The sequence below is a fragment of the Desmodus rotundus genome, chromosome 7 (assembly GCF_022682495.2).
Source record: "Desmodus rotundus isolate HL8 chromosome 7, HLdesRot8A.1, whole genome shotgun sequence".
Lineage (NCBI taxonomy): Eukaryota > Metazoa > Chordata > Mammalia > Chiroptera > Phyllostomidae > Desmodus > Desmodus rotundus.
In genome coordinates, this window is record NC_071393.1 from 7,551,063 (window position 1) to 7,564,500 (window position 13,438).

General features: G+C 46.9%; 1 protein-coding gene across 1 annotated transcript in view; it reads right to left on the reverse strand.

The window, feature by feature from the left end:
* Positions 1 to 13,438, reverse strand: part of LOC123480431 (uncharacterized) — a 144,221-nt gene that overhangs the window by 84,341 nt on the left and 46,442 nt on the right. The window contains exons 4-5 of the mRNA XM_053928132.1: positions 13,273 to 13,387; positions 4,006 to 4,073 (exon numbers count right to left, since the gene is read on the reverse strand). Coding sequence (XP_053784107.1) covers positions 4,006 to 4,073; positions 13,273 to 13,387 — 183 coding nt within the window. The remainder of the gene's footprint in view (positions 1 to 4,005; positions 4,074 to 13,272; positions 13,388 to 13,438) is intronic.

Here is a 13,438-nt window from a genome sequence, read left to right on the forward strand (position 1 = left end):
CACGACCGTGATGGCACAGTCGCACACACACGTCCAGGTGGAAAGGACTCTCAGCCTGTTGTTTGTATTTGGGGGGACGTTATCTTATTTTATTGTTCTTGTCATTTAAAAGATCTAAAGGAGTTGACCTGGAAAGATGTTTGCACTATGTTATTAAGTGGGAAAATTTGGAGTTGGCCACCAAGAGGTATGGGCAGTTTTATCACACACGCACATGTATGTATGTTTTTCTGCGTGTACACACACACACACACACATATAGAAAAATTTTGAATGATATAATAAGGTAAACAGTTCTCATTCTAAATAACAAACTACAGGTCATTTTCATTTCCATCTTTGTGGTCAAACATATTTCTTCAAATTCTTTTACTTTAAAAAAAAGATCCAAACCTCCCATAAACATCCCCTTCCCCCCAAAAGATTCTTTTCTTGCAGGACTCATCAGAGCCTTTACTTTTCTAACATCCCCCAAGACTCTGGATTAGCTGTTGATACATAATAATGTAGCTGACATTTATTGAATATGCTTTCTTAGTATAAAATGAAAGTCATCAATCCAAGATTTGACTAGATTTGCATGTGAATATATGCTTTAGAAATAATATCTAGAAGAAAGACTATGGAATTAATTCCCAAGGAATTAATCGAGACATTTAAAGGTGTGGGCAAAACACAGTAATTTGCATACCACCTGCCACATCTTCCGGAAGCCAAGTTCTTTAGCCAAAGTGAAAAGAAAAACCAAAACCGTCAGACCCTCAACAAAGTCTATGATGTCATTTTTCCAGGTCTGTATCTGTTATAATTTTTAAATCTAAGATGATTTTCATTATAAGAGTCTACGTGAATTCGATGTCAACTCTTAGAATCAAGGAAATGTGACATAATCGCTGCATTTCCCATGGTTTCCACATCGAGTACACATTAGTTGTTTTCAACAACTAAAGTCAATTAATAGATCATTCTTAGGGGAAGAGAACGCATGTGAACCTTCTGCACTGCACCCTTTCTGTCGCTGTGCCCTGTGTGGACCCACAGGGGCGGAGAGCTGGGGACCTCCAGGCCTCGGGGGGCCTCAGCTATACCTAGGGAGGCATCACGAGCATTGGACCTACAGCTGACCCATTTCACAGGTGAGAAAAAGAGAAATCAGGTCAAACCCAACTTAGAGTCCGCAGCCCCTGTGTTTGAGCCATGGTCTTTTGGTTGCCCAAGAATCTCTTCACGACCCCAAGAGTAGATGGACAGAGAAAGAGATGGGAGAGAGAAGCTCAGAAGCCCCAGTCTCCAACCTAAGTTCCAGAAAGAGAGAATTACACTGGCCCCAGACATCTGCCCCCGCACCAGCAGACACCGCAGGCTGAGCACCCTAACGGGGTAGTTCCCACTCCTGGTGGGCCCCCTGGGATAAAAGATGGCTAAGGGCTGGCCAGTGCCTGACATCGCTAGAACATCTCTAGAACGTTCTGAATCCTCACTGACAGCTGACTTCCCCAAAGTCCATTAGAGTCCTATTTCTGGTATCACCAGTTGGGCACCGACTCTCTGGTCGTACGAAGCACTGAAGACGCAGCAGGAGAGAAAGCAGGCGGCAACGGCAGTGCAGTGACACGCACACTTCAGAAAGTTCAGGCACATATTCCATGGGGACGAACCACGCAGGGTGGGGTAAAGTGGGAAAGACCGGGGAAGTGGTCACTTCAAAGGGGATGATCAGAACAGGCCTCCCTGAGGGGACATTTGTGCAGACAGCTGGGGGTAAGGCAGCACCCCACGCGGCTGTCCTGGGGAAGACTGCTTCAGGCAGAAGGACAGCCAGCGTGCAAAAGCCCTGAGGTAGGAGCCACGTTTGGTGTGTCTGAGGAACAGCGAGGAGACCAGTATGGCCGGAGGGGAGTGAGCAAAGGCGACAGCAAGGAGATGAAATCATAGCAGGCAGAGGGTGAGACACGGCGTCCAGCCTTTGGGTCACAGGAAGGAGTTTGGTCTCTATAATTCTTAGTCTAATGCCAAAGGACATTGCACCCAAACCCTTCCAGAACCCCTCTTTGTGTACATGCGGAGAGCTGAAAGTAGAACAGGGCTGTAGCAACTTCTCATTTGGGGAAGAAGAGCTCAAATCCTCCTGCAGACAAAGCCTCCGCCTGCACAGGCACACGCGTGCCCACATGCGAATGCACCCGTGGACGTGCGCAAATGCGCAGTGCCCTCGCCTAGAAACGGGTGATGCCAACAGAGGAACGGCAACAGTGGCAGCCTGCAGCCCTGGCTGCGGCGGAGGGACGCCACGGCCCTCATGCTAATGAGTTCTGATGATCTGGCGCGGTCATTACACTAATAAGCCCACCTCCCAATTAGCGCAGGGGCTGCAGCCAGCAAACATTTAATCAAGCCGCCTTCATTACTTTAGACATGGCACGCTTGGCGGAAGGGACCGCGGGAGACAGACCGGGGACCCTCATCCGATGATTTTAGCACTGGCCTGCGGAGCGTGAAGGAATCGGTGTGATGAAGTCGCTCTATTGGCTTTTTCCTGCCAGAAGGGAATGCGGGGGGGGGGGGGGGGGGGGGGGCCTTTTTTCTCCTCTAATTACAGGATGCGTGGCTTTTCAGAAATGTCTTGTGATGTGTTCCTTATTTCCTCTTTTGCACGTATTTTTAAAGTTTTAATTATTTGATGCCCAAGTTCTAAAGAAGCATCCCTGCTTTGGTTCCCCCTATTTTCTCCCCGCCTCCTCACCTTCTAAAAACAGACACCCTCACCCCTTTTCAGCAACAGAATTCTCAAAACCCTCAGCTCAGGCAGGGAGGACAATGGGGGCCCCCAGGCGCTTTCTGGTTCTCCTCTCAAAAGGTCCAGCCAAATCCCTCTTTGTCACCTGTCCCCTCATCCCACAAAGTGCCACCGTTCTGGCCGGTTTGTATTATCTCCGGCCTAATCGGATTAGAGTGGTCACCTGGTCCCAGATCCCACAGGACTTGCTCAGGACACTCAGGGAGACCCTGAGCCTCTGACAACCTGGGACAGTTGGTCACCATGTCGGAGATTCCCCGTCACATCCATCTCCTATTGGGCTTTTGCTTCCCAGATGTAACCTGATTTTGTGTGATTCTCATTATTAGTAATAGATGAAACGCTAACAGTTCCCAATAAGCAGTGTGCGCATGTGCTCTCTCTCTCTCTCTCTCACACACACACACACACACTCAATTACACTCAGTAATAGACAGACTCTAACCCACTGTATGTTAAAGTAGGTGGTCTTTGGCTGGAGATTATGAATGGATTTAGTCAGTTTTAAATCTTCTGAAAGTGTGCATGAGGGGGGTGTGTGTGAGAGAGAGATTGCATATTTATTTTTCTAAGAAGAAGTTCAAACTTGCATTAGGTTCTCAAACGGGTTTGTAACCCACAAAGGCTAAGGACCCCAGCTCTAGGAGATCCTGAAGTAAGGGGGGTGGCAGACAGGGTCCCAGCTGGGAGGAGCTGAGGTGCCCCTGTTGAAATGTGGAAACTGAGGCTTAGAGAGGGTGCAAGCCTTGGTGTCCCCAGGGCTTGACCGTGGTAGACCCCAGCCTCGCACACAGGCTGGCCCACCACCAAACACTTCCTTCTTGGACCCCACCCTCTATGGCCTCAGGAAAAGCCCCTTAACTTCGGTTTTCCCACATTACAAAAAGGCGCGTCACCCCTGCATTTTCTTCCTCTCAGAAGGACTTAGGGTGGAATGAACAAACATACCGCGGAGGAAACGAAGTGGCGAGCAGTCGAATCATCACTGCACTTACCTCGGGCATTTCCTTCCTCTGCTGTGGACAGATGAGAACGCGCATGTGTGTGCCCGCACATGTGTGTGTGTGTGTGTGTGTGAAGGCGTGCGCACATTACCTTCTGCTGGACAACCTCCCCGTCGTTCTCAGAGGCATGCAATGGACAGCTGAAGTGGAAACAGCCATCCCCCACACACAGAAAAGGAATTCGGAGCTAACGGCAGTTCTTACCTTTGCAAACACTTCTGTCAAGCCCGGGAGGTCTCCTGGTTGGGGGATCAGGGAACGAGGCCATGGGGCTGCAGAGACAGAGCAGAAGGGGAATTCAGTAAATAAACACTCCATTCGGAGGTGATGAAGTGGTTGACAGGGACCTCGTTGTGGGTGGGTTCACTGATCAATGTTTGCTGAATTCTTATATCAGATGCCACCCTGAGTCTTTAGAAGATGTCATTCTTGTTGTGGAGGTAATGGGAAAGGTTTTCGGAAAGCCAAGCCTCCAGTCCAGGCATGCGGCAATGTATTTCCTTAATGAAACAATAACGCCAGCTCTCAATTACTGCGGATGCACTAGGTACCAGGCATGGGGTGTGCCTGATTTCATGGAATCCTCACTTCAAGCTCGTTGAGGAAACTGAGACTCTGAGAGGCAAGGCGACTCAATGGCTAGACCCCAGCCTTCTGTGCCCATGGGCTTGACCTCTATGCTATATTCTTCCCTTCCCCAACTGCCAGTCAGGACCGGCAAGGGTGCCATGAAGGTCACCAAAGGGCCCTTGTCAATGCAGGTTCTGATTCACTAGGTCGGGGGGTGCCCAAGATTCTGCATTTCCAACGGCTCCCAGGTGAGGCGATGCAGCTGGTCCGCAGGTCGCCCTTTGAGTGCGAAGGGACTAGGGTCTGCTGCAGTAACAAACACGCCCTAAACCTCAGCACATTAAACAACAAGAGCTCCTCTCTTATTCACACTGCACAGTCGTCACAGGTCAGCTGAGGGCTCTGCTCCATGTCCTCCTCACTTTAAGAACAGAGATGACGGAGGAGCTATCGTTTGGAATACTGCTGCTCGCAAGAGCAGAGGAAAAATATCTTGGGGGCAGGTCTCACACCAGATAATAAATGATCCTATGAGGAGCCTGTTACTTCTGTTTGCAGCTCATTGGCTAGAATTAGTCACATGATCCCACCGAATCTCAAAGAAGGCTGGGGTTGCCTACTGCATTTGGCAAAGAGAGAGAGCCAGGAATCTTCGGTAAGCATCTGGAACAAGATCAAAACCTGCCTGCAAAACAAGCCATCAGGTGTCTAACCGGCCTTTCTTTAAACCATCCACACCGAGCGAGGCACCTTCGGGGACAGTCCACAGTAAAAAGGAAAATCTTTGAATGGCGGTTCATGCTTGCACACAAAAAAGCACATTGAAATACATGGAGATTACAGACGAGCTTTTCTGACTTATGCAAAATGTGAGCTGACTGCACAAGCCTTTCCAAAATGCAACTTGCCCAAGCGCGAACTGTCAGGGTGTTATAAACGGAGATCACCCTACACGTTGCTCTTTTTTCCTTGTTAATTGATGCTAACAGTTTTCTGTGTCTTGGCTTTCACAGACTGTATCATTTTCTCAGGCTACGATTTAACCAATCACTTCTGTTGAATATTAAGTTGGTTCCAACTTTTTTTTTATTTTGGCTATTATTTTCAAGAGTACAATGAGTAAGCTGGTAGCTAACTATTTCTGCACATTCACATTTATATCTTTAGAAAAAAATTCCTAGAAGTGGCATTAATCAAAGAACCTGAATACTTAAAGGGTTTTGATGCATGCTGTCCAATGCCACCCTCAAGCTACAGCAATTCAGAACCCCGTCAGCGGGACGCGCACGTCCATTTCATCAGACCCTCGCAAGAGTGGCGGAGAGGTTTTCATTGTAAATGTGAGAGTAAGATATGTTACTGCTATTATCGCTTGGGTTTCTTTGGTAACTAATGTATGTAAATAGTTTTTTTTTTAATATTCATGAGTGACTTTGTAATTCTCTATCATTTATTAGTCCGTGTCCCTGTTTCATTTTATTTTTCTTTGGAGTTTGAGAGCTTTGCTTATTCTATAGCTACTTTATGTTAAAAAAATAAATAAAAAACCCTCAACCCTTTGTTTGAGACATATATAGCTAAATATTTTTCTCCTGTGGCTCGGTCTTGCGGTTGTCTTTTAAAAACAAATAAGCATTCTTGAGGGAGGTCTGCACTGCCGTTAGCTTTATGGGGGCTCTTTGACAATATGAACCAGAACCTTTGAAAATGCAATTCTCCTTGTCTCAGCAACCCCTCTCTCCGAATTGTTCCTGAGGAGATCCACATGAATGTCGAACAATGTTTAGGTGCCTGGTTATGCTTCATAGTGTTGCGAATACTAGCAAAATGAGATCTTTATTTTATTTAGTGAGACTTGCCCATTCTTTCTTCGTTGTGTTTCTCTTTCACTGTTTTTGCAAACGTTAAGTCTCAGCTGCTGTGTTAAAGCTCAAAGATACCATTTTAATATTTTGGGGTTTCTTTCTTAATTAAAAATGGAAACATAGATAAATAAGTAAATACATAGAGAGATAGGTAAATAGATGATAGAGTTTAGATGGATGGATGGATGGATGGATGGATGGACAGATAGGTGGACAGTTGGATAAATGGATGGATGGATGGATGGGTGGGTGGGTGGATGGATAGGTGGACAGTTGAATGGATGGATGGATGGATGGTTGTAGAGACAGACCAACCTCTCTGACCTGCTGGTTAGCTACACTCAGTGTGCAGCAGAACCACACACAGAACCTCTGTAACTTACACAAGCCTGGGCTCCTCCCCCAGAGGGGATGACTCAGTGGAGCTGGGTGGGGCCCAGCTGCTGGGGAAAAAGCCTGAGCAGTGACACTGGGAACAGCAGCCAAGGATCAGAGAGAAGAAAACAAGGGGCAGCTGAGTCACCAGGGAGCAGAGAGCTGGCGTGCAGAATCAGCGTGTTCCCGCCTAACCGAGAGTGAGGCCCACACTCCTTCTTCCCATCCGGCCCTGGTCCCCAGCTCCCTGCCCTCAGCCCACCAGTTCCCCAGGCCTTGGTTTTGCTCCCACAACTTGCCAGGCTGGGTCCCTCCCTAGGGCCCTGTGCTCTCTATACCTGTCATCAGGATGGAAACGTCAGCAGAGACCAGAGTCTTGAGGCCCTTGAAGGCCATGGTAGGGAGTGTGGCCTTTAGATTAAAGGCAACAAGGATCTGTGGACACGTTTGAAACGGGGGAGTGAGCAGATCTTTGTGATTTGGAAAAGTACTCTCTGGTGCACACGTATGTTCACCAAAAGGCACTGCCCGGTCTGTTCACAGCATGGTACTCGTGAGTACCGAAAACGACCCCAGCGCCCACTAACGGTGGAATGGGGATAACTGCGGCCCGGCCGCGCCATAAACCCTATGCAGCGGTCACAAAGAATGGTCTCCTACTACCCACAATAACGTGGAAGAAATGGTAACAACAGAGTACGTAAAATAGATAATGAGCAAAAATAATACTGTGTGAAAGAAGCAGACACAAGACTGTAGACTTGAAAACTCCATTTAGTAAAGTATAGGAAGAGCCAACAGACATTTATGGTGTTTGAAGTCCCGAGACTGGCTGCCCTGGAGGTGCAAGGTGGGGAACACAAGGGAGCTGATGACGCGCTGTTTCTGGTGCTAGTTACACAATGTGTTCAGTTTGTGGCAATTCATCAAGCTAGACATTTAGAACCTGTGTGCCCTTTTCTGGCGGTGTACTATACTAAAAACCAAAAAACCCCAACCATTTCTGCACTGTGATAGAGACGGTGGGAGCTGGCCCAGGGCAGTGGGTATCAATTTTAAAATGCATAGAGTTAAGTGATAATAAATAAGAAATAAAACCTACAAGACCTGGATCTGCAGAGACAAGGTGAGGATAACTTTGGGGGAGGGGGGACACAGCCCAAGAACAAACCCAAGAGCAGGAGGGTCCCAGGCATGGTCAGAGGAAAAAGCAGAATCTCTCATCTCTCCCTTACTAGAAGTGGAGTGGACAAGGTAGCAAGCCACACGGATATACCCTGGCAATGAGGCAGGGTTTCAAAAGGGCTAAAAGGAAAAGGAAAGGCAAGATTTGCTGATGAAACATTTATTTGCCTAAAAAATGGCGCGCGATTAAAAGACACGTGTAACAGGAATGGGTCCGGGCCGTGAAAACTGTTCCTCCATAAATTTCCTCGCGAGGGGTGTAAAGCGTCCCTGCCTTCCTTCAAGGCCCATCTGCTTTGGAACGCTCCCTGCTTCCTCTTCTCCTCTCCAACCCCACCAATATCTTTATCAAATTCTTGTTGAAACTCTGGAAAGGAAAAATATTTCCAGCAGTGAAAGCTTTAACGTGTCGCCTCGTGTTCTTCTCGAATTTCTAAAGCGGGGAGGCCTGGAGAATGTGTTTCCAATATCCTCTCGTCTCTCTCTGTTCTCGTTGAGCCCCCTTGTACCCCAAGGAGGTTCTGACCCCTGGCGTCTCCAGGGGGAGCGGGGTTTGGAGCAGGGTCAGGCCTGTCAGAGAGAGAGAGGCTGCGCCGCCCTGAGCAGCCACATCCCCGCTGCTTTAATACATTTAACCTGGAAGAGAAACCGCTCCAGCCGAGATTAGATTACGGGGTTGGTGACGGTGGCCTAACAAATGGCAAATGGCGGCATGTGGGGCTGAGCTAATCTCTGTTGACACATATCTAATGCAAGACCCGTGTTGAAGGCAGCGGGTCCCGTCTGCAGCCCGAGTTTGCCTTGATGACCGAAGGGGGAGGTGAGGCCCAGGGGAAGCCATTGGGATGCTTGTCTCTTTCAATCTTCGAGTGCCTGGAGTGTGCACGTCATTATTTAAAGGTCTCCTGGTACCAGCTAAATGTCCCCGCTTCCTGTGGGCGATGGGGTCGATTTCATCGTCTTTCAGAGCCAGCGTTCGATGATTGGATGTCTCTAAAACGTGCCCCTGTTCGCTCCCGTGGCAGTGTGTGGACGATAACATTCATTCATTCAGCAAACTTGGATTCGTTCCGTCTCCATCCATGGGGATATCAGGAGCCAATTTTAACTCTCTCTGAGAGTCACGCCAATAAATCAGGCTGTGCGTCCGGTTCTACCACCTCTTCACTGTGGACACTGGACAGATCAAACCCCCCAAGCCTCAGTTCCCTCAGCTGCTGCTTCCCTGGTCCCCTACTCCAGGGCCTGGCACACAGCAGTTACTGAATAAACATCTGTACAGTGAGAGCATCGACGGAATAAAGATGGCTGACTACACATAGGAGAATTGAGGGGAATGAGCCATTTATCCAAATGCCAAGCTATACACTCCGTTTTGTGGCAAGAAGTTTTACAATCCCAACTGCCCGGCTGCTTCCAGCCCACTAGGTAAGCCAGGCGCTTCGAGGGGCAAGGACTGTGTGTTCACCTGATGTACTTCACACACCTGGATTCGTGCCCGGATCATTGTTAGCGGCACAATAAAGATTTGATAAGTGTTTACTAAGTAGTGAATTAAAAAAGCGAGTGAACGAGTAAGTGTGAAAGTCCCCTGGATCAACGCTCCTGAAGAATGTGGCCATTGAACTATTTAACAGTTCTGCTTATCATTTTATTTTTCTCTCTCTCCTTTTCAACGAGATCAAGTTCTTCTGCTTTTAAAATATTCATTGATCCACTGTGTTTGAACTACTATGTACCCAGGCTCTGTAGCCAGGAAAGATGAACTTGAATTTCAGCTCCATCATGTGCCAGTTGGATGACCTTCGGCAAATCATTTAACCTCTGTGGGTTTCCGTTTATTCATGTGAAAATGGCGAAAATAACAGCATCTGCCTAATATGGTTGCTTGTGAGGTCCAAATGAGTTCATGTGTGTCAAGTGCTAAGAACAGTGCCTGGCACACTGGTACGTGTTACTTACATTCATAAGTGCTGAATAATGTAAGTCACTTCATTGACGTGTTAGTGCCATACACAAAGCTACGTATGTAACACATACAACGAGATGCATTTGGAGATAAGGATACGTCTGTGAAACTATCACCACCGTCTACCATAAACCCCTCCATCACCTCCAGAGTTTCCTCCCACACTTTTATTTACTGCTTTTGTAAAACATAAGAGCTATCTGCTTAGCACATTTTAAGTACACAACACAGTATCATTAACTGTAGGCACCGCGGCGAACATCTCTAGGACTGATTCATCTTGCAAAGCTGAAATTGGACTATCATCTCCCCATCTGTCCCTCTCTGAACTCCTGGCAACCACTATTCTGCTCTTTGCTTCCATGACTTGGACGATTTCAGATTCCTCAGACAAGCGAGATCACATAGTGTCTGTCCTTCTGTGTCTGGCTTACTTCACTTAGCACAGCGTCCTTCGGGTTCATCCGTGTTGTCACAAATGATGGGACTTTTCTTCTTCACTAAGACTGAGGCATATTCCACTGCACGTAAACACCACATTTTCTCTGTCCATCCATCCACCCGTGGCCAGAGGTGGCTTCCGTGCCTTGACTACTGTGGGTGAATGCATGACCATGGGGGGGAGGAGCTCTCTTTGAGATAGTGATCTTAATTTCTTTGGTTATACACCCAGAAACGGGATCACAGGGCAGCTCTATTTAATTGTTTAAGGAACCCCCACACTGTTTCCCACAGCGGCCGCACCAGTTTACTTCCCACCGACAGTGCACAAGGGTTCCCTTTCCTCAGTGCCCTCACTAACACTCAGGCCACACCCACCGTGACGGGCGAGCCGACCTCTCACTGCGGCTTTGATGGGCACTTCCCAGACGATGAGCGAGGTCGGGCACCGCTCCCTACGCCCGCTGGCCGTTCGCAGTGGTGTGTCTTCTTCGCAGAAATTTAGCTCCTCTGCCCATTTTTTAAACTGGATTTCTCGTTTGTTTTTTGCTGTTGAGTTGTAGTCTTCATATAGTCTGGATGTTAAGTCTTTATCAGAGAGATGGTTTACATGAGGACTATTTTTTAAAATAAAGAGGATACTAAACATATATGATTTCCATTTTAACAAAAGTATTAATATTCTGTGGAGTGGAAATTGCCAGACTGCCTAAAAAGAAGGAGGAGGCTAGAACAGAACACGTGTTGTGGAGAACCACGTTCAAAAGCATTCTCTCTATGGAAGACTCAGAGGCTGATGTGACTGTCAGTCTGTAATGAGGAAGAAACAGGTCATTCCAATGCCAATGGCAAAGGGGCACTGCTTCCGACTCCATTCTTTGCAGCCCGTGTAACCCTGGTAATAGTAACATGTTCCCAAACCGGCACCACAAACAAAGCTACAGATGAGTCGCCTCTAGAATCAGAAATGTCCAAATCCTCACTGATTAATTTAAATAGTATATTCAAAGAATGGTCTGCTGTGGCCAGGGAGAGCTTATGCCAGGAATACAATATAAAAGAGCTTGTCTAACAGTCAAAGTAGAAATGTATATAATCATCTCAAAGATTCATGAAAGGCATAAAAAAAAATCAACATCCATTCACCAAAATCCTTTCAGAAAACTTGAAACAGAAGAACAGCTGGGCCTTTTTTTTTTTTTTTTTTTAACATTCCAGTGATTCTCTCTCTCAAAATCGCATCCAGAGTAATAGACAATGGTGACTTCCTACAAGTGTTTTTATTGGACTCCAAATAAGAGAACGATGGTCCCTATCACCATTAACATTTAACATTTTCCCTGGAAGGTTTCAGCAACTTAAGATCCATAAAACAGAAATAAACAGTCATGAAAAGGACAAAAGATGGCATTTGCAGATGATGCAGTATTCTACTTTGAAAACACCAAGGAAACCATTGAAAATGTCAAAACCCAATCAAGAGTCCAGTTTTGTTGCCAGGCTACCAAATAAAACATTCACAAATCAATAGCTTCCTAAACAGCAACAACCAGCGGTTAGAGAAACACAAAGAATTCTGCCAAAACGGCACCAATTTTCATAAAATGCCTAGAAAAGAAAAACTTAATGTAAAATGTACAATACCCACAAGCGGAAAATGATTAAATATTCCTAGGGCGCAGATAAACAGATTTTATTGCATGAGAATATTCAGCATGATGTAAAGACCTTCCCACTGCTGAAGTTGCGATCCTAAAACAAAACACCAGTGATTATTTTTGTGAGATGCAAATTAGGGGGAGGGGCGTGCCCCAGGAGTTTGTTTTCAAGTACACCGGGATCACTAAATGCGTGCGATTAGCCAATGATTTTCTTCCAAAGCTGAAGGTGCTCGTCCTTTCAGGTAACAGAGTCGTCTGATGGCAATAATCAAGCTGCATGCCTTGGCCGAAGAGGGAACAGAAGGTGCTTGAGGGAACAGAAGTGTGCGCACGGAAGCAGACCTTGTTCGAGGATTTAGTACGTGATAAAGGTGGCAGCACACGTCAGGGCAAAGGAGGGTTGTTCAAAAACAGGGACTGGGAGAATCGCGGACGTAGTGGATCCTCGTGAACGCTTAAGGCCGCCCTTGAGCTTGGTCACGTCTCCAGTGACTTCCATCGAATCTTTCCTGAAATCCCCCCATCTTTTCAGGGGTACAGGAGGGAAGATGGGAGAGCGAGGAAGGAGAGTGGAATCCTGTGGGGATGACACCAGATTTTGTTTTGTTTGCCAGCCCCAAATCCAAGTCATCTGAAGCAGGACTTACTTGGGCTCCTAAAATTCCCTTCAATCGCAGGAGGATTGCTCTTCTCGAGATCAGCTGGGTACAACGAGAAGCAGCTTAGACAATGAATGACATGGTCAGCCAGCTGCCTGCGTGTCTCTAGATGCCGGGCCAGCCCAAAAGGCAAGCTGGGTCCATGTCAGAAGTGCCCTGACAGCCCTGAGTTCAAACCCCACCCCTGTCACTTTGTAGCTGTGTGGCTTCGAGTGAATGGCACAGCCTCAGTTTCCTTAGCTATAAGGCGGGAGTGACGCTACCCGTCTCATGGGATCGTGATCAGGATTAACTCAGGTATTGTCTGTATCTCCTTTTTCGCCTCTCTCTGTCTCAGTTTCCCCATTCGTAAGATGGAGATGTTACTGGTACCTACCTCATGGGATGGTTGTGAAGATTAAGTGGTTTCATCTACGCAAAGGTCTTGGAAGAGTCCTAGAACATGCGCTCCCTGCATGCTGTCGGTTTGTTATTATTGTCACATCCAGGTATGTCTAAGTATTCTCTAGATAGTAGCCATTATTAATGATATACTTATATCATATTATTATGTAATATGTACTATTATTTCTAACTGCTTTCTCTCTGTCCCTAACAGACTGATTTCCTTGCTGAGTTAATTTCTTCTTTGTCTCGTTGACAACCTTCAGCTTCCTGGTGGCAGTCAATATAGGCAAAATTTTCTCAGGGTTGCTCCAAAAACCCAGATTTCAAAATGCCATGTAAAGATGTGTTCAGGTACTTACCAGCTTCGGTCTCCCAGCGTGTTCAGCCAAGAATTAGCCCACATACTGGAGCAAAGGCACCCTCGGATGACACGACAGCTTGTGAGACTGGAGACCTCACATAACGAGCTCTGTTCTGTTTGGAAAGGAAAAGTGAGACAACATTAACTCATGAGTCACACACCCA